Source organism: Heptranchias perlo, chromosome 4, assembly GCF_035084215.1.
Source record: "Heptranchias perlo isolate sHepPer1 chromosome 4, sHepPer1.hap1, whole genome shotgun sequence".
Classification (NCBI taxonomy): domain Eukaryota; kingdom Metazoa; phylum Chordata; class Chondrichthyes; order Hexanchiformes; family Hexanchidae; genus Heptranchias; species Heptranchias perlo.
The window spans coordinates 58,776,110-58,797,295 of record NC_090328.1 but is presented as its reverse complement, the minus strand read 5'-3'; the positions used below and the strand labels follow the sequence as shown (position 1 = coordinate 58,797,295).

Sequence of the window (21,186 nt, the reverse complement as noted above, 5' to 3'; positions counted from 1 at the left end):
AAACCACTTCATATACAGAAATACATGGAAGGCATATAAACTTTACAGTGTCCTTGATTATGAAAATGCAACAAAGATAAAATTTGAAATGGATTTTAATTCAATGTTTCTCAAGGCTGAGTCAGCTTGTACAAGCATAGTATAAAGACATGCAAAAACAAGTGAATGAAAGTTGGCAGATGAAACATTGAACTTAATATTGTGAGAACATCTCAAGTAATGATTAAAGGTTTTTCAAATATACACGTGCTAAACAAAGAGCAAAATGATAGTGCAAGTTATTAAATAGTTAATTCATATTTGTTTTTTCTCAGGAATAGGAGGAAAAGTTGCCTGAGTTAAATATCAAGGATAACATTTTCTGAGACTCCACACCACTGGTAGGTCTCCCATGCAGTAAGTGGCTTATCAAAAAACCGGCAGCAATAAATCTGTGATTTTTTTTGATAAGGGGGGTTATTTTAACTTTTGGCGATAGTGTAAATGGGACAATATCGGATCAGCTGCTTGTTATACACCTATCCCAATTTTTGTTTCCGTTGACTTCAAAGGAAACAAAACTCAGGAAAGGTGTACAACGGGCGGCCGCGCCGATATTGCCCTATTTACACTATCACCAATGTTAAAATTACCCCCAAGACACTCGCTGCATGTGAAGTCCTGCCAGTGACATGGGCTATAGGAGAATTTCACCCCAAATTTCCAGTAACAGCAGAGGAAGAGCTGGATAATATAAAGGATATGGCAGGAAAGGGTTAGATATTCTCAAAACACAGTACCTGATCAGAACAACTCACACCCGCAGGTTTTAAAGGAAATATTGTTTGAAATTAAATATGTTTTAACCGGCAATTTTTTTTTAAAGTTTGTTAAAGTCGGGAGAGAATCCTGAGGATTGGAAGGTAGCTAAAATAGGATCATCATTTCAAAGGGGTCAAGACATACACCATGAAATTATGGGCAAAATGTTCTGAGACCCGACACCACCAGTGGGGCTCACATGTAGCAAGCGGCTTATCAAAAAATTTCAACAATACACCTGTAGTTTTCTGATAAGCTGGCTGCTGTGTTTGAAGTCCTGCTGTTAGTATGGGGTCTTGGAAAATCTCAGCCTTAGGGTTGGGAAAATCTGAAACATTCTAGAGATCTAGGGATATAAGCCTAGAAATTACTGTGTGTAGTATTAGTATATGCAAATTATTATTCATTTTAAACAGGTTAATTCCTTTAGTAAAACAACAGAGAAAATAATGGCTGGGAATTTCCCAAGTTGCTCTCACTCCAGCAACATAACTTCGCCGGAAGTGTGGCGGGAACCCTGGGAGCAGCCCTGAGGAATTTCCTGATCAATGTCGCACGAATTTATGAAGCATTCGTACACTAATATCGTGCATCGTAATTTCTCGACAATAATTTCCTCCACTAAATACGGCAACAAAGTAGACACGAGTATAAAGTGGGCAACATTGTTTCTACTCTTACATTTAAATTAGAAAAAAGAAAAAATTTATTAAAGGACAATCAGCATGGATTCAGGAAAGAGATGTCTTGTTTAGCTAACCTGCTGGAATCTTTAGAAGAAACTAGTGAACAGGAGAAATGTTTTTGATGGTATATACTTAGATTTTCAGAAAGCTTTCGACAAGGTTCCATTTCAGTGATTAAAGGCGAAGGTAATAAATCATGAAATATATGCTGCTAGATAGAAAATTGGCTTAAAACAGAAAACTGAGAGGGATAAATTTTTGTCTTTAACGATCCTGGTACTAAGCTCTTCTTGCCTGGAATGAACATAAGGAATTCAGGTGCAAATTAAGGGATGGAAAATTGTGGTGGGTCCACACCAGAATTCCTGATATGTGCTCCCGGCGTGTCAAGCACGTGTTGGGAAAACTATAGATGAAGATTTATTTCTGGGTGCCCATCAGTCGGAGATTTCCAGGCGGAGCGGCAACAGGTGGGGTACCTCAGGAATGAGTCTTAGGACCTTCGCTGTTTTTAATGACTTAAATGAGAGTATAGCAAACTAAATTTCCAACTTTTGAGATGGTATTGAAATACAAGGCCACGCAAATAATATGGAAAACTTACATCAGAGTCAGAAGGATTTAGATCTTTTGGATAATGGCCTGTACATGGCAGATGGAATTGAATGCGGCTAAGTGTGAAATGGTTGACGTAAGAACAAATAACCAAAAGAATGAGTATGTGTTAAATGGAAAATGGTACGAAGTGCTGATCAGGAAAGACATCTTGGGGTTTTAGTGGATAAATCTAAGAAACAGTAAGCACAGTGCACAGCTGCAGCAAAAAAAAGGCAAATCAGGTTCTGGATTGCATTAGCAGAGTGACAGTGTACAATTGAAAGAGGTCACATCGTTGCTATTTGAGGCATTGGTTAAACCCCATCTGAAGTATTGTGCGCATTTCTGATCACTTGATCATAGGAAGAATAGTAGTGCCCTTATGAGGTTAACAGGGCTGAGCAACAAAGATAATTCTGTGTATCAGGCATAAAGTTAAGAGAATTGGGCTTGCTTTCTTTAGAGAAGAGGAAACTGAGGTAATCTGATTCAAATTTTCCAGATTATGAAAGGAATTAACATCATTGAGCCCAACTTATTGTTCATTAGGGTGAGGGGATAGATGCCAGGGACCACGCTAAAATTAAAGCATATCTTTTATACTCAAGTAATAAAGTATTATGCAGTAAATTAACAGGAAAGGCGATTGAAGCAATCAGTATAAATAGGTTAGAGACCTTTGGAGAAGGAAGGCATTGAAGGATACATTGCAAAACTAGGTAGGTAGAGTTGATTTGTGAAAAAGGATGGGCTTGTTTGGGCTTACGGACCATTTTATGTTCCTGAAATTTTTTATGTTGTTTTAATCTTCAGGTACATGTTCACTCAACCAATTGTGAACTTGAGTATGAATTTTCTTCTTCCAATTAAAAGTCTCTCGTGATTCTTTGATGAGCTGTTCAACAATTGTTGACCATTCTCCTTCATCAGTGGTACTGTTCAGAAATAATTCGAACTATAAAAGAAACATATAAATGTAGGAATAAGCTGAGTCATGGAAATATGTTTACTGTGGGTTTAAAAGCCTATTAGCGACTTCTGCCTTGTTTAGGAGTTCTCGAAAAAAGATCTCAGTAATCAGTATGAAAGAGACTTTCTTTCTACTCTGCTGAGCTCTTAACTGCCTGGCTGTGGAGAAGTGCCGGAAAGAGGAAAAGTTCTTTCCCACACAGAGGGTCTCTGCCCCACCTCAGCCCATCTGCTGCAGAAACACTCATCCATGCCTTTATCTCCTCCAGACTTGACTACTCTAATCCTCTCCTGGCCAGCTCCCATCCACCACCCTTTGTAAATATCAGATCATCGAAAACTGCATTGCCTGTATCCTATCCTGCACTGTCTCAGTTGTCCATCAATCCTGTTCTCACTAACCTATATTGGCTCCTGGTCCCCAATGCTTCAATTTAAAAACTCTCATTCTTGTATTTAAATTCATTTGTGCCTCATCCCTCCCTATCCCTGTAACCTCCTCCAGTGCTACACTTCCCTCCTAAACTCTCCCTTTGTCTGACTCTGGATTCTTGTGCATCCCCTTCACTTCACCCCACAATTGGTGCCTGTGGCCTGAGCTGCCTAGCCCCCACACTCTGGAATTCCCTTCGTCTCTCCACGTCCTTTAAGACCCTCCTTAAAACCCACCTATTTGGCCGTGCTTTGGTCACTATGTGTGGCATCCATTTGTTTCTTTACACTTCTGTGAAGTGAATTGGGACTTTTTTATGTTAAAGGTGCTATATAAATGCAAGTTGTTGTTGTACCTGAGGATTTATAGTCAATCCCCTCCTTTTCGTACTTACATTTGGGCCTAGGTTTTACTCTCATATTTTAGCTCTGGTGTTTATTGTTATTTTTTGGCCAATTAGGCCATTTTAATATACTGCATTTAATAGTAATGATACAGCATCTATATTTGCAAAGTTTATATCAAACTTTCATACCTCTTCGAGCTCAAAATCAGTTGAAAATCCTTCCGCCACAATTTCGAATACAGATCTCAGATCATAGTAATCTATATAGCTACAATGAGAAGGACAAAAGTAATTTGAAATATAAATACAATGACAATCTTATACAAGTTATATTATCAGTGCCATCGTGCCTCAGTCGGTAGCATTCTTGCATCTGAGTCAGAAGGTTGTGACTTCAAGTCCCATCCAGGACTTTAGCACATAATGTAGACCCATGCTTCAGTGCAGAACTGAGGGATTGTTGTATTGCTGGAGGTGCTGTCTTTTGGAAGAGGCATTGAACTGAGGATCCATCTGCTGTTTAGGTGGACTGAAAAATCCCAAATATTATTTGTAAGGATGCAGGGAGTCCCTTTGATGTTCTGACCAACATTCTTCCCTTAACCATTTCCACCAAAAAAAAGATTCTCTGGTCATTCATCTCATGTGATGAAATTTCACAAGTATATTCATTAGTTATGAAGTACTTTGGGACATACTGAGGACATGAAAGGAACTATATAAATGCAAGTTCTTTCTTTGAAGAGCAACCTTTCATCTCCAGGACCTGGATTTGAATCCAGTACGGACAGATGGGGTGAAAGTTTTCTCAGTCTACTGGTTGTAACGTTCCTATATGAAATTAGTTTGGGCAAACTCAACTTAGTTCCTATTGGCCATGGCACCATAACACAAAATTACTGCCAACTCAGCACTATATAAACAGCCTCTCTCAGAGATGCCTTAGATGGCTAGTGTTGGAATTGGAAAAATGTCACATAGGGACTCTTCATAAGGTTTGGACTGAGGCACCTGTTAAAGAAGAGTGTAAGGAGGTACACTCTCTATCGAACCATGCTACATCTGACCTGGTGAGTATTTGATATTGGTGGTATTATTTATCTCTGGTTCTTAATGTAAGCAAAAAAATCAGGGCGAGTATAAAATGGGGAAAATATAGCCAGATACCCAAAATGGAAAGTGTTCTTTTCCTCAGCACTAACATCCTTCACCTTGATGAATACAAAAACTCACAAAAAAACAAGTTGATTAAATTAACTTCAATTTGTTGATGAAAAAAGACTGGGATCAAAATTATCTTTTCATGCATAATATGAGTTAAAGTTTTTTAAACTGACTTTACTGCGTGATCCATAACATGTGATTCTTATTTTGTAAGGTGGGATGCAGTATAATGTGTGGACATGGATCAGCCATTCAAAATGTACCTATAATAATGGGGTGATCATTTATTAAGAGCTAACAAGTCTCTTCACTATCCACAAATGATACTTAGTGCCCTTAAATCCTGTGATAAAGCAAAACTTTAAACAAAGCAGAAAAAGTAACAAAGAAAGGCAAGATTCTGTGATGAAGCACTACAAGATTTTATAGGTGTTGTGGCAGGTCTCCTTTCACGAATTCACAGAGGTGTGGCAGATTGTGATGATGCGGATCCCAGGATAGTGACAAGTGCAGTCAAAAAGCCTCAGGTGTAATTGCATTTGCATTTGTTGGGCACTTGTGAACTTGTCTTCCTTAGCTGAAACATGCAGCACTATTGGAAACTTCAAAGGAATTCCCATCAACACTACTTTGAACATTACTATTTAAATGGCAGCAAAAATCAAGAATTATGAAGGAAAGTATTTGCAGGAAAAAAAGGAAAAAATGCAAAAATACTGCACTGTCTAGCAAAACCAACTAATGCATGAAGAGATGCAGCAAATATTAACAGGAATGTAAAAAAGCATTCTAAATACAATTGTATAACATTAGGCTAACTTTTAGAAACGTAATTGAGAAGGCTAGGCCTCCGTGCCCCAATTTTATATGATGTGGAGATGCCGGTGATGGACTGGGGTGGACAAATGTAAGGAGTCGCACAACACCAGGTTATAGTCCAACAGCTTTATTTGAAATCACAAGCTTTCACAGCTTTGCTCCTTCGTCAAGTGACGAAGGAGCAAAGCTCCGAAAGCTTGTGATTTCAAATAAAGTTGTTGGACTATAACCTGGTGTTGTGCGACTCCTTACATCTGTCCAATTTTATATGGAAAAGGTGGGGACTGTGGGCAGTGCCTGACCCAAAGTTGGGAAATTCAACAAGGGACATAATTTCAATAAATACTGTTGTTAAATGAGGCTCACACTTACTTGGAGAAGACTCATCTTCTTTCCCCAAGTTCAGCCTCAGAAAATTAGCACACGATCCAGGCATGCGAGATAAGAAAACTAATTTGTGGCCATATTCAATACGATCAAGAAGGCCAACGGAATGTTGGCTTTCATTGCTCGGGGGATAGAATATAAAAACAGGGAGGTATTGCTGCAGTTATATAAGGTATTGGTGAGACCGCACCTGGAATACTGCATACAGTTTTGGTCTCCATACTTAAGAAAAGACATACTTGCTCTCGAGGCAGTACAAAGAAGGTTCACTCGGTTAATCCCGGGGATGAGGGGGTGGACATATGAGGAGAGGTTGAGTAGATTGGGACTCTACTCATTGGAGTTCAGAAGAATGAGAGGTGATCTTATTGAAACATATAAGATTGTGAAGGGGCTTGATCGGGTGGATGCAGTAAGGATGTTCCCAAGGATGGGTGAAACTAGAACTAGGTGGCATAATCTTAGAATAAGGGGCTGCTCTTTCAAAACTGAGATGAGGAGAAACTTCTTCACTCAGAGGGTAGTAGGTCTGTGGAATTTGCTGCCCCAGGAAGCTGTGGAAGCTACATCATTAAATAAATTTAAAACAGAAATCGACAATTTCCTAGAAGTAAAGGGAATTAGGGGTTACGGGGAGCGGGCAGGAAATTGGACATGAATTTAGATTTGAGGTTAGGATCAGATCAGCCATGATCTTATTGAATGGCGGAGCAGGCTCGAGGGGCTGATTGGCCTACTCCTGCTCCTATTTCTTATGTTCTTATGTTCTTATATCAATGAGGCACTGCACCATCAGCAGAGTCTCATAACAGAAGAGCTTAATTGTCAATCTCACTCAGAGAGGTCCAACAGGACGGCTGGGGTAGGAAAAGGAAAGATGTCTGAGAAAGTAAGTGGTTCTCTTTCTGAGCTAAAGGTAGATGCAAATTGTTAGGGTAGAGTAAAGGGAAGCTTACTCTGCATCTAGTTGTAAGCTACAACTCAGGACTACATGCATGCTAAACATGCTATAGACAGAGCTAAGCAATTCCACAACCAACGGATCAGATCAAAGCTCTGCAGTCCTGCCACATCCAGTCGTGAATGGTGGTGGACAATTAACCAACTAACGGGAGGAGGAGGCTCTGTAAACATCCCCATCCTCAATGATGGTGGAGTCCAGCACGTGAGTGCAAAAGACAAGGCTGAAGCGTTTGCAACCATCTTCAGCCAGAAGTGCCGAGTGGATGATCCATCTCAACCTCCTCCCGATATCCCCACCATCACAGAAGCCAGTCTTCAGCGAATTCGATTCACTCCACGTGATATCAAGAAAAGGCTGAGTGCACTGGATACAGCAAAGGCTATGGGCCCCGACAACATCCCGGCTGTAGTGCTGAAGACTTGTGCTCCAGAACTAGCTGCGCCTCTAGCCAAGCTGTTCCAGTACAGCTACAACACTGGCATCTACCCGACAATGTGGAAAATTGCCCAGGTATGTCCTATCCACAAAAAGCTGGACAAATCCAATCCGGCCAATTACCACCCCATCAGTCTACTCTCAATCATCAGCAAAGTGATGGAAGGTGTCGTCGACAGTGCTATCAAGCAGCACTTACTCACCAATAACCTGCTCACCGATCCACAGTTTGGGTTCCGCCAGGACCACTCGGCTCCAAACCTCATTACAGCCTTGGTCCAAACATGGACGAAAGAGCTGAATTCCAGAGGTGAGGTGAGAGTGACTGCCCTTGACATCAAGGCAGCATTTGACTGAGTGTGGCACCAAGGAGCCCTAGTAAAATTGAAGTCAATGGGAATCAGGGGGAAAACTCTCCAGTGGCTGGAGTCATACCTAGCACAAAGGAAGATGGTAGTGGTTGTTGGAGGCCAATCATCTCAGCCCTAGGACATTGCTGCAGGAGTTCCTCAGGGCAGTGTCCTAGGCCCAACCATCTTCAGCTGCTTCATCAATGACCTTCCCTCCATCATAAGGTCAGAAAAGGGGATGTTCGCTGATGATTGCACAGTGCTCAGTTCCATTTGCAACCCCTCAGATAATGAAGCCGTCCGTGCCTGCATGCAGCAAGACCTGGACAACATCCAGGCTTGGGCTGATAAGTGGCAAGTAACATTCGTGCCAGACAAGTGCCAGGCAATGACCATCTCCAACAACAGAAAGTCTAACCACCTCCCCTTGACATTCAATGGCCGAATCCCCCACCATCAACATCCTGGGGGTCACCATTGACCAGAAACTTAACTGGACCAGCCATATAAATACTGTGGCTACAAGAGCAGGTCAGAGGCTGGGTATTCTGCGGCGACTGACTCACTTCCTGACTCCCCAAAGCCTTTCCACCATCTACAAGGCACAAGTCAGGAGTGTGATGGAATACTCTCCACTTGCCTGGATGAGTGCAGCTCCAACAACACTCAAGAAGCTCAACACCATCCAGGACAAAGCAGCCCACTTGATTGGCACCCCATCCACCACCCTAAACATTCACTCCCTTCACCACCGACGCACTGTGGCTGCAGTGTGTACCATCCACAGGATGCACTGCAGCAATTCGCCAAGGCTTCTTCGACAGCACCTCCCAAACCCGCGACCTCTACCACCGAGAAGGACAAGGGCAGCAGGCACATGGGAACAACACCACCTGCACTTTCCCCTCCAAGTCACACACCATCCCAACTTGGAAATATATCCCCGTTCCTTTATCGTCGCTGGGTCAAAATCCTGGAACTCCCTTCCTAACAACACTGTGGGAGAACATTCACACACAAACTGTTCAAGAAGGCGGCTCACCACCACCTTCTCAAGGGCAATTAGGGATGGGCAGTAAATGCCGGCCTCGCCAGCAACGCCCACATCCCATGAACGAATTTTTTAAAAATACCTACTCTAGGAGTGATTGAAGGTTTTCCATTCTCCTGCACTGACATCCCTCTCATATGATGAGCAAACGAAAGAAGAGTAGACATGAAGATGAACTAAATGAGGAACTAGTGATTCGGTGATGCCAAACCTGGGCATTGGAAAACAGTAGATAATATGAGGAAGATCAAGAGTTCTACTGTTTGAGATCCTGAGAACAAATGAGTTGGACGAAGAGACTGTACAGTGAGTCATGGTTTCTGATGCATGATAGAAATATTGAAACATAGAAAATAGGAGCAAGAATAGGCCATTCGGCCCTTCGGGCCTGCTCCGCCATTCAAAATGATCATGGCTGATCGTCTAACTCAGTACCCTGTTCCCACTTTTTCCCCATATCCTTTGATCCCTTTAGCATTAAGAAATATATCTATCTCCTTCTTGGATATATTTAATGACTTGGCCTCCATTGCCTTCTGTGGTAGAGAATTCCTCAGGTTCACCACCCTCTGAGTGAAGAAATTTCTCCTCATCTCAGATCTAAATGGCATACCCCTTATCCTGAAACTGTGACCCCTGGTTCTGGACTCCCCAGCCATCGGGAACATCCTCCCTGCATCTAGTCTGTCCAGTCCTGTTAGAATTTTATATGTTTCGATGAGATCACCTCTCATTCTTCTAAACTCTAGTAAACAATTTTACAACACCAAGTTATAGTCCAACGATTTTATTTTTAATCCCACAAGCTTTCGGGGGCTTTCCCCTTCCTCAGGCGGTGTGGAAGTGACAATTTCGAATCCTTCGCATTTTAAGATCACATAACAAAGCCTGGTGATTACTGCCCGTTGCCAAGGCAATCACAGTGAGCAGACAGAAAGGTGTCATCTAAAAGGCCACTGAATATACAACCCCCCAAAAAAAAAGGAAAAAAAAAGAAAGAAAAAAAAGAGAGAGACAGAACGAAGACAGTCAATGACCCGTTATATTAAAAACAGAGAACATTTGTTCGCTGGTGGGGTTACGTGTAGTGTGACATGAACCCAAGATCCCGGTTGAGGCCGTCCTCATGGGTGCGGAACTTGGCTATCAATTTCTGCTCGACGATTTTGCGTTGTCGTGTGTCTCGAAGGCCGCCTTGGAGTATGTTTACCCGAAGGTCGGTGGCTGAATGTCCATGACTGCTGAAGTGTTCCCCGACAGGGAGAGAACCCTCCTGTTTGGCGATTGTTGCGCGGTATCCGTTCATCCGTTGTCGCAGCGTCTGCATGGTCTCGCCAATGTACCATGCTCTGGGGCATCCTTTCCTGCAACGTATGAGGTAGACAACGTTGGCCGAGTCACAGGAGTATGAACCGTGCACCTGGTGAGTGGTGTCCTCTCGTGTGATGGTGGTATCTGTGTCGATGATCTGGCATGTCTTGCAGAGGTTACCGTGGCAGGGTTGTGTGGTGTCGTGGACGCTGTTCTCCTGAAGGCTGGGTAATTTGCTGCGAACGATGGTTTGTTTGAGGTTGGGTGGCTGTTTAAAGGCGAGTAGTGGAGGTGTGGGGATGGCCATAGCGAGGTGTTCGTCATCATTGATGACATGTTGAAGGCTGCGGAGAACATGACGTAGTTTCTCCGCTCCGGGGAAGTACTGGACGACGAAGGGTACTCTGTTGGTTGCGTCCCGTTTTAGTCTTCTGAGGAGGTCTACGCGATTTTTCGCTGTGGCCCGTCGGAACTGTCGATCGATGAGTCGAGCGTCATATCCCGTTCTTACTAGGGCGTCTTTCAGCGTCTGTAGGTGTCCATCGCGTTCCTCCTCGTCTGAGCAGACCCTGTGTATTCGCAGGACCTGTCCATAGGGGATGGCCTCTTTGACGTGGTTAGGGTGGAAGCTGGAAAAGTGGAGCATCGTGAGATTGTCCGTGGGCTTGCGGTAGAGTGAGGTACTGAGGTGCCCGTCTTTGATGGAGATTCGTGTGTCCAAGAAAGAAACTGATTCTGAGGAGTAGTCCATGGTGAGCTTGATGGTGGGATGGAACTTGTTGATGTTATCGTGTAGTCTCTTTAGTGATTCCTCACCGTGGGTCCATAGAAAGAAAATGTTATCGATGTATCTGGTGTATAGTGTTGGTTGGAGGTCCTGTGCAGTGAAGAAGTCTTGCTCGAACTTGTGCATGAAAATGTTGGCATATTGGGGTGCGAATTTGGTCCCCATGGCTGTTCCGTGTGTTTGGGTAAAGAACTGGTTATTGAAGGTGAAGACATTGTGATCCAGGATGAAGCGGATGAGTTGTAGGATGGCGTCTGGAGATTGGCTGTTGTTGGTGTTGAGTATTGATGCTGTCGCAGCGATGCCGTCATCGTGGGGGATACTGGTATATAGTGCCGAGACGTCCATCGTGGTGAGAAGTGTTCCTGGTTCAACAGGTCCGTGGGTACTGAGTTTTTGTAGAAAGTCTGTAGTGTCGCGACAGAAGCTGGGGGTTCCCTGTACGATGGGTTTCAGGATGCCCTCGATGTATCCAGAGAGGTTCTCACACAGGGTTCCATTGCCTGATACGATAGGACGTCCGGGTGTGTTGGCTTTGTGTATCTTTGGGAGGCAGTAGAAATCTCCCACGCGGGGAGTACGTGGGATGAGAGTGCGTAGGATGTTTTGTATGTGATCTTAAAATGTGAAGGATTCGAAATTGTCACTTCCACACCGCCTGAGGAAGGGGAAAGTCCCCGAAAGCTTGTGGGATTAAAAATAAAATCGTTGGACTATAACTTGGTGTTGTAAAATTGTTTACAATTGTTAACCCCAGTCCATCACCGGCATCTCCATATCATTCTAAACTCTAGTGAATATAGGCCTAGTCGACCCAATCTCTCCTCATACGTCAGTCCTGCCATCCCAGGAATCAGTCTGGTAAACCTTCGTTGCACTCCCTCCCAGGCAAGGACATGCTTCATCAGATAAGGAGACCAAAACTGCACACAATACTCCAGATATGGTCTCACCAAGGCCCTGTATAACTGCAGTAAGACATCCCTGCTCCTGTACTCAAGTCCTCTTGCAATGAAGGCCAACATACCATTCGCCTTCCTAACTGCTTGCTGCACCTGAATGCTCGCTTTCAGCAACTGGTGTACAAGGACACTCAGGTATCGTTGCACCTCCCCTTTTCCCAATCTATCACCATTCAGATAATAATCTGCCTTTCTGTTTTTACAACCAAACTGGATAACCTCACATTTATCCACGTTATACTGCATCTGCCAGGTTCTTACCCACTCACCCAACTTGTCTAAATCACATTAGAGCCTCTTTGCATCCTCCTCACAGCTCACATTTCACCCCAGCTTTGTGTCGTCTGCAAACTTGGAAATGTTACATTTAGTTCCCTCATCCAAATCATTGATATATATTGTGAATAGCTGGGGCCCAACACTGATCCCTGCGGTACCCCACTAGTCACTGCCTGCCACCCAGAAAAAGACCTGTTTATTCCTACTTTCTGTTTCCTGTCTGTCAACCAATTCTCAATCCATGCCAGTATATTCTCCCCAGTCCCATGTGCTTTAATTTTGCACACTAACCTCTTGTGTGGGACCTTATCAAAAGCCTTCTGAAAATCCAAGTACACCACATCCACTGGTTCTCCCCTATCTATTCTACTAGTTACATCCTCAAAAAACTCCAGTAGATTTGTTAAGCATGATTTCCCTTTCATAAACCCATGCTGACTTTGTCCAATCCTGTTAATGCCCTCCAAGACTTCTGTTATCACATCTTTTTATAATAGACTCGAGCATTTTCCCCACTACTGATGTTAGATATTTAGAACTTAAAAAGAACAAGGCAGGGGAGTTTACCAATGGCCATAGCAGTGTTGATAAAATAAAGAAATGAGAAGAAATGAGAAAAAATTGCAATGCAGAAGAGTTTTGAAGACCAGAGTTGGCAAAGTATTGTCTTACCATTTTATTTTTAAACGGCCTCAGTTTTTTTAAACATTATATAAAGTTACAAACCTGTATTTGCTGAAGTTTTCCACAGCAATCACAAGTATATCACTGACAGGAACTTCTTCACAATATCTCATTCAATATATCTATAGATCTGTTTTAAATTTATTTTTTACCAAAGTATCTTATAATAACAATAAATTTCATGTGTGCAGAGTTTGTTCAACAATAGATGTTTGCCATGTCTTTATTAAATGTCTTGGTATTGATTCATTAATTAGAATCATAGAATCATAGAAGTTTACACCATGGAAACAGACCCTTCGGCCCAACATGTCCATGTCGCCCAGTTTATACCACTAAGCTAGTCCCAATTGCCTGCACTTGGCCCATATCCCTCCATACCCATCTTACCCATGTAACTGTCCAAATGCTTTTTAAAAGACAAAATTGTACCCGCCTCTACTGCTGCCTCTGGCAGCTCGTTCCAGACACTCACCACCCTTTGAGTGAAAAAATTGCCCCTCTGGACCCTTTTGTATCTCTCCCCTCTCACCTTAAATCTATGCCCCCTCGTTATAGACTCTCCTACCTTTGGGAAAAGATTTTGACTATCTACCTTATCTATGCCCCTCATTATTTTATAGACTTCTATAAGATCACCCCTTAACCTCCTACTCTCCAGGGAAAAAAGTCTCAGTCTATCCAACCTCTCCCTATAAGTCAAACCATCAAGTCCCGGTAGCATCCTAGTAAATCTTTTCTGCACTCTTTCTAGTTTAATAATATCCTTTCTATAATAGGGTGACCAGAACTGTACACAGTATTCCAAGTGTGGCCTAACTAATGTCTTGTGCAACTTCAACAAGACATCCCAACTCCTGTATTCAATGTTCTGACCAATGAAACCAAGCATGCTGAATGCCTTCTTCACCACCCTATCCACCTGTGACTCCACTTTCAAGGAGCTATGAACCTGTACTCCTAGATCTCTTTGTTCTATAACTCTCCCCAACGCCCTACCATTAATGGAGTAGGTCCTGGCCCGATTCGATCTACCAAAATGCATCACCTCACATTTATCTAAATTAAACTCCATCTGCCATTCATCGGCCCACTGGCCCAATTTATCAAGATCCCGTTGCAATCCTAGATAACCTTCTTCACTGTCCACAATGCCACCAATCTTGGTGTCATCTGCAAACTTACTCACCATGCCTCCTAAATTAATGGTCAATTAAATGCAAATAAATTCCCCTCTCAGCATCTAAATACTGAGATGTAGAAATTTCAATTCTGTGTTTGCCAGGCTGTGATTTTCCGCCCATTAAAGTGAATGAATGGAATATTGAGGACTGCCTAATACAGAATTGGAATTTCTACCCTAGTGTATCACAATTTCACAGGAGATTGCTACATGTATCACATCACAGTTAGCGATAGATGCAATATTTAAATGGCAGAGTATTGGATGCATTTTTTTAAGATCATGTTTAAATGCACTCAGAAGCAGATGTCAGGTGAAACCTACATATTGACTTACTCAGTTTGGATCGTTTCCCAGTTTGCCCTTATGAAGTTCCATACTAAAAGCGAACCAATGGGATTTTTTGCCACATAACGAAAAACATTCCATGATTGTTCCTGAGTGATCTTAGACTGATCAAGAGCATAGGATAAATATCTGCAAAAATAACATTAAGAGTCACAATGTGTTGTTGTTGATCGTTAGTGATGTACAGTATATCTATTCTCAAGATTCATTAAGTGAGTCATAGCTTAAGCTGTGTAAAGGTCCCATCCTGGCACAATCATTATATTCACGGGTAGAACAGTAGTAAAAGATACAATTATGAACATTATGGAAATTACAAAAGTTCAATAGGAGATTTATGATTAGAGTTTTATACAGGATCTCCCACTAAGATTGAAGGCTGTTAATTCCCCGAATGTGCAAGAATAATATTAAAATTGTATGGTAAACATAATACAAACCATAATATATTTAAATCATCATTAACTAAATCTAATTTACTCAATGTAATATTTTACAATCATCAGATATTAAATATAAATTATACAAAATGTATTGTAATCATTGGGCCAGATTCTGCCATTTGTTAGACTTGCACTTGCTCATAGACTTTCTATGGCAACAACTTCCTCTAAATTACTGAGCCAAAAAATGCGTCGCCCTCTACAGGGCATCTGGGACCTGTGTGAACAGGGCAAGTAACTGTGTATCTCCTTAACCAATCAGATTGAAGTATCGTTAATAAGCTGCGCAGAGACTGAACCAGGAAGTGTAAGTTAGAATAGTGAATTCAATGTCAAATCAGGTACAGTAAGCGAAATAAAGAGAGGGAAAGAAAGTTTGAATTAAGAGACAGAGATAAAAGAGACAGAAAGAAAAAGTAAAAAAATAAAAATTTATTTAATTCTTTTTTAAATGTCCAACAACAATTAAAATCATGAAGGAATGAGACTCCACACTTGTTAAAGTTAATTTTCAGTGCCAGAGAGGTTATTTGGCAGTCATTGAGACTTACCACACCATTAAAAGGGTACTTACAGTGGAATGGACAAGCCTTAACTTTTTTCGGCGAGTTTAGAGCCTGTGAGGTAAGTATAGGAACTTCACACCGTTCAATACATTTGAATGGCGAGTCAAACTGTTAAATCTTTACTTCTTCCAGTCCTGACGACAGGTCATCAACCTGAAACGCAAACTCTGTTTCTCTCTCCACAGATGCTGCCTGTCTTGCTGAGTATTTCCAGCATTTTCGGGTGGAAAGCGGTAGAGAGGGGCTTGAAGATCGGTCTCCCTGGAGACTGACCATCGGCATCAAGAGAAGGCGGCTAGCAGCAAGGTAAGTCGGGGAGGGGGGTTGTTGCAAGTGTTTTGCGGCTAAGGAGGGGAACAGGACAGGGCAGCAGAGGCCCGAACCTTCCTAGTGGCCCCACTAAGTAAAGATTTTTTAGCTTACTTTTGAGGGACTTGCTGGCTTCACAGCAGCTTTACTGGTGGGATGGCCGCCATGGGCGCCCTGCTTGGGAGCCGGTTAAAATGCCATCAAGGTCCCACATTCGTCAGCCGGAGTCCAGCGGGAGGCTCATCTGCCACCAAAATCAATGACGTTGAAATGGGATATTGGTGGGAACAGAGCTGGAAATGGAACCGCTCCATTTTAACTGCTCCCCTGCTCACTTCTTGCTGACCGGGGAGAGTTTCTGTCAAAGATTCTGTCCCTATCTCTCCATTTGAGTTCATCCTTTCTTACAAACTTCACTGTAGTGCTTTCAGATAGTGAGAGCGGTGAAAACTTGTTCAGCTGGGAGGGAAGTTAGAGCCAAAGGGGGGGATGGGGCTAAAATTGGCTCAACGGGGAAAGGGTCAAAAACTTCATCAGCAGGCTGGGGGTGAAAACTTGCTCAGGGGGTTTGGGTGATAGTTGTGAAGACATGTGCACCCATGCTGGTTCAGATAAACACCTTGCATGTCCCTGTGGCTTGCGTTCTTTTTATGATAGTCCTGCTCCATTACTTCTCTGCTGTTATGATGCCTCTAACTTTCTGGGTTCTATGTTACCAGCATTATTTATGATTCTGCCTTCTGCATCCATGCTTCTCTTAAACATACCCTTTCACTTTACTTTTTCCATGTTCGACCATCTTCATGCAATTCATTCCTGTTGTTAATGTTAAATTTTTCTGCTTTTATTTTTTTAAAAGCATTGAGGTTGAGACAGCTCATTTAAAGTACTACGTACTACTCCTGATGGTTTTTGCGATGCCACGATTGCTGACTGGTTTGATGGACCATTACCTGACATTTAATTAGGGTTATGTTTAAGCTGTCACGTAACATTAGGTGATGTCCCATTATTATCAACTTGTTGTCTTACATTTCATTGACAGAAGCACCTATTGGTGCAGGATTTTTGGAATCCTGAGACCACTCATCATTTTTAATATAAAATAGATGGATATATATAAAGATATTTGTATAGATATATGTATAGATATGTATTGTTCTATATTGGGGTAATTTTGCAAATCTTTACTCCTGGTGTGAAGCCTACCTCAACTGGAGCATAGGTCGAAGATAGGGCTATAATATTTGAAGGGCTGAATCTGCGACCTATGCTCCCACCCAGTGAAGCTCTATGCCAGTAGCAGAACATTGCAAAGTTATACCCTACTTATATTTATATATTTCCTGCAATCTCAATGCTAACTTACCAAATTTACCAACCTCAACACATTTTTGAATAGATTTTTTGGTGCCCTCGAAAAATGAATTGAAAATGAACTATTATGTCACTTTGTAATTGTTGCCAGGCAGAAATGAACAGTGGTTACCACAGACCAATGACAGGTGAGATTTTTAAGTCACATTGTTTCCACAGACCTATCACAGTGTTCAAAACCAATGAGCAGAGATTAGCATGGAAACAGCCATATGGTTACCAGGGACTGATAAGCAGCAGTGACCACAGACCAAATGAATCCCTGCTCCTGTCATTCCTTCCTGTATTGACATTGGTCCAGGGACCTCCCATTTAAACATGGAATAATTAAATTGATCATGTGCTTACCAGCAGCCTATAAGATTTCTAGTTAAATGAGATGAACAGAATGGTCACATGGATAACTAATGACCAATGAGATTCCTGAAAATAGTTGCAATAAGATCACTATTGGCCCATGAGACTTCTGGTAAGTGACACTAATAATTGAAAAGGACCGATGATTACTGTTGTCCAACAAAATTGCACAAAAAGGAAACACAACAATTTTTTTTAAATGATATAGTTATAAAGATAAGACTGGGTTTTTACACTGTTACATGTTGGAAAGTTAATACCTTGTTAGAATCCATGTTTCTCTACTACAACCCATAGCAAAAAGTAAATTATGAGCCTCTTGTATTGAAGTATGATTCTGAAAGATTGTCCATGCAAAATCCCATTCCTTTTCAGTGCCAGCTTTAATGGCCTCACAGTAGATTATGTCTCCGAGATCATTTGGAATTCTGAAAGACAAAAATGTGGCAATGTTTTCATATTTTCCTTCAGTTATTCATTCTAGAAATTCTGTACAATAAAATTGACATTTCAGGGTAATTTTCTGATGACTGTCTGAATGACAGGTGAGACTCCCTGCCAAGAATGCAGCATTGGAAAGTTACCTCTATCTATTCAAGTTCATAAAATTTCACTTAATGGTCAACTAGTATTCCTTTCAGCAGTTACTTCAGTAGATTTAAGTGTTACAAAGAATGTACAGCACAGAAATAGGCCATTCGCCCCAACAGGTCCATGCCGGTGTTGTAGATAATATTGGATTCAATACAAAGATAATTTAAAAATTAATTTTGACAATTTTTTTTGTAACTGCTACACTTAATTTTTTACAATTTCTCTTTAGATTAGTGGGTCTTGCATTATCCCTTGGCTCAGACGAAGAGTGGGTGACAGGCAGGCACAAATGTTTTTGTTGAAAATATTCTAATTCACAATAGGTTTCAAATATAGCTCAAATTCAAGCACTCCCATGTCAGTTTAAATGTAAACAATTTTACAACACCAAGTTATAGTCCAGCAATTTTATTTTAAATTCACTAAATGTTTAAATGTAGATTAAAGCTCCCTCCACTCTGCACCAACAATGTGCCTTAGTCTCAACCTTAGAAGAGCATCCTCGACTGCACTGTGGCATTTTTCATTTCAAGCATCTGTCATCCTGAGTTAGATTGACAGTGAATTAGGGGGGACTGCCATGGCAGCATCGAAAGAGGTGGCTCATAAGCTAATGGAGCCAAAAGAGACCCAAAGGGGAAGCCAACAGATCTTCCTGCTTTGGCCACGACCGAGGCTTAAAAAGATATACTTTTGGGCCATTATGGAGAGAAAAGAATTTACTACTAGGCCCTCTACTTCCAACGAAGTAATTTGCGGACATGCTACCACTGACCCAGGGCCTACTGCCACATTTCTTCTGGCGGTCCCTGGGGATGTTGAAGACAGCAGTGATAAGGGGGGAAGTTTCCCTTCTTGGGTCCCCTCTCCCTTCCCCTAGTTGGGGAGGGAAATTGAGCTCAGGATGGGAATGTGACAGTAGGCCTAATCATCCCATTTTGTCCCATTTTTGCTGCTATCTGGAAATAAGGTCCAAGATCTTTAATGTTTTTGTTGATTTTTGTAATTTGCCAACACTTACGTATTATTGTTTGGATTACTCATCCACTGCGAATAAAGACCTGTTGCTCGATCCACACAGTCCCTTAGATCAAGTCGACACACTGTTCTAAGAGTTGAAGCGAACACTGAACTGGACGGCAAGTTAAGTAGAAGCAAGTCAGTGACATTTATTTACTGTGACTTCACATTTGCAATAAAAAAACTGTTATTTAACCTTAAACTACCATCTATATATATATATAGAATCATAGAATCATTGAAAGGTTACAGCAAGGAAGGAGGTCATTTGGCCTATCGAGTCCACGTTGGCTCTATGCAAGAGCAATCCAGCTAGTCCCACCCCCCCCGCCCTATGCCCGTAGCCCTGCAATTTTTTTCCTTTCAAGTACTTATCCAGTTCCCTTTTGAAAGCCATGATTGAATCTGCCTCCACCACCCACTCAGGGAGTGCATTCCAGATCCTAACCACTCGCTGTGTAAAAAAGTTTTTCCTCATATCACCTTTGGTTCTTTTGCCAATCATCTTAAATCTATGTCCTCTGGTTCTTGACCCTTCCGCCAATGGGAACAGTTTCTCTCTATCTACTCTGTCTACCCCCTTCATGATTTTGAACACCTCTATCAAATCTCCTCTCAACCTTCTCTGCTCTAAGGAAAACAATCCCAACTCCTCCAGTCTATCCACGTAAATAAAGACCCTCAATCTTGGAATCATTCGAGTAAATCTCTTCTGCACCCTCTCTAAGATCTTCACACCTTTCCTAAAGTACAGTGCCCAGAACTGGACACAAAACTCCAGTTGTGGCCGAACCAGTGTTTTATAAAGGTTCATCATAACTTCCTTACATGACTGTACTCTATGCCTCTATTTATAAAGCCCAGGATCCCGTATGCTTTTTTAATTGCTTTCTCAACCTGCCCTGCCACCTTCAACGATTTGTGTACATATACCCACAGATCTCTCTGTTCCTGTACCCCTTTTAAAATTGTGCCCTTTAATTTGTATTGCCTCTCCTCATTCTTCCTACCGAAATGTATCACCTCGCATTTTTCTGCTTTAAATTTCATTTGCCACGTGTCCACCTATGCCACCAGCCTGTCTATATCCTCTTGAAGTCTATCACTATCTTCCTCACTGTTCACTACATTTCCAAGTTTTGTGTCATCTGCAAATTTTGAAATTGTGCCCTGTACACCCAAGTCCAAGTCATTAATATATATCAAGAAAAGCAGTGGTCCTAGTACCGACCCCAGGGGACACCACTACTCTCTGTTTCCTATTACTTAGCCAATTTTGAATCCATGCTGCTACAGCCCCCTTTATTCCATGGGCTTCAATCTTGACGACAAGCCTATTATTTGGCACTTTATACACCACATCAACTGCATTGCCCTCATCTACCCTCTCTGTTACCTCATCAAAAAATTCTATCAAGTTAAACACGATTTGCCTTTAACAAATCCGTGCTGGCTTTCCCTAATCAATCCACACTTATCCAAGTGACTGCTAATTCTGTCCCAGATTACCGTTTCTAAAAGTTTCCCCACCACCGAGGTTAAACTGACTGGCCTATAATTGTTGGGTTATCCTTACACCCTTTTTTGAACAAGGGTTTAATATTCGCAATTCTCCAGTCCTCTGGCACCACCCCCATATCTAAGGATGATTGGAAGATTATGGCCAGTACCTCCACAATTTCCACCCTTACTTCACTCAGCAACCTAGGATGCATCCTATCCGGACTGGGTGACTTATCTACTTTAAGTTCAGCTAGCCTTTCCAGTACCTCCTTGTTATCAATTTTTAGCCCATCCATTATTTCAACTACATTTTCCTTTACTAAGACTCTGGTAGCATCTTCTTCCTTGGTAAAGATGGACGCAAAGTACTCATTTAGCGCCTCAGCTATGCCCTCTGCCTCCATGAGTAGATCTCCTTTTTGGTCCCTAATCGGCCCCACCCATCCTCTTACTGTTCGCAT

At 41.9% G+C, this 21,186-nt stretch overlaps 1 protein-coding gene across 1 annotated transcript in view; it reads right to left on the bottom strand.

The window, feature by feature from the left end:
• Positions 1-609: 609 nt before the first annotated feature.
• The window catches only part of LOC137320958 (aminopeptidase N-like), a 127,176-nt gene continuing 106,599 nt past the window's right edge, over positions 610-21,186 (bottom strand). The window contains exons 16-20 of the mRNA XM_067982988.1: positions 19,224-19,334; positions 17,869-18,036; positions 14,545-14,685; positions 4,022-4,100; positions 610-3,039 (exon numbers count right to left, since the gene is read on the bottom strand). Coding sequence (XP_067839089.1) covers positions 2,887-3,039; positions 4,022-4,100; positions 14,545-14,685; positions 17,869-18,036; positions 19,224-19,334 — 652 coding nt within the window. The 3' untranslated portion in view covers positions 610-2,886. The remainder of the gene's footprint in view (positions 3,040-4,021; positions 4,101-14,544; positions 14,686-17,868; positions 18,037-19,223; positions 19,335-21,186) is intronic.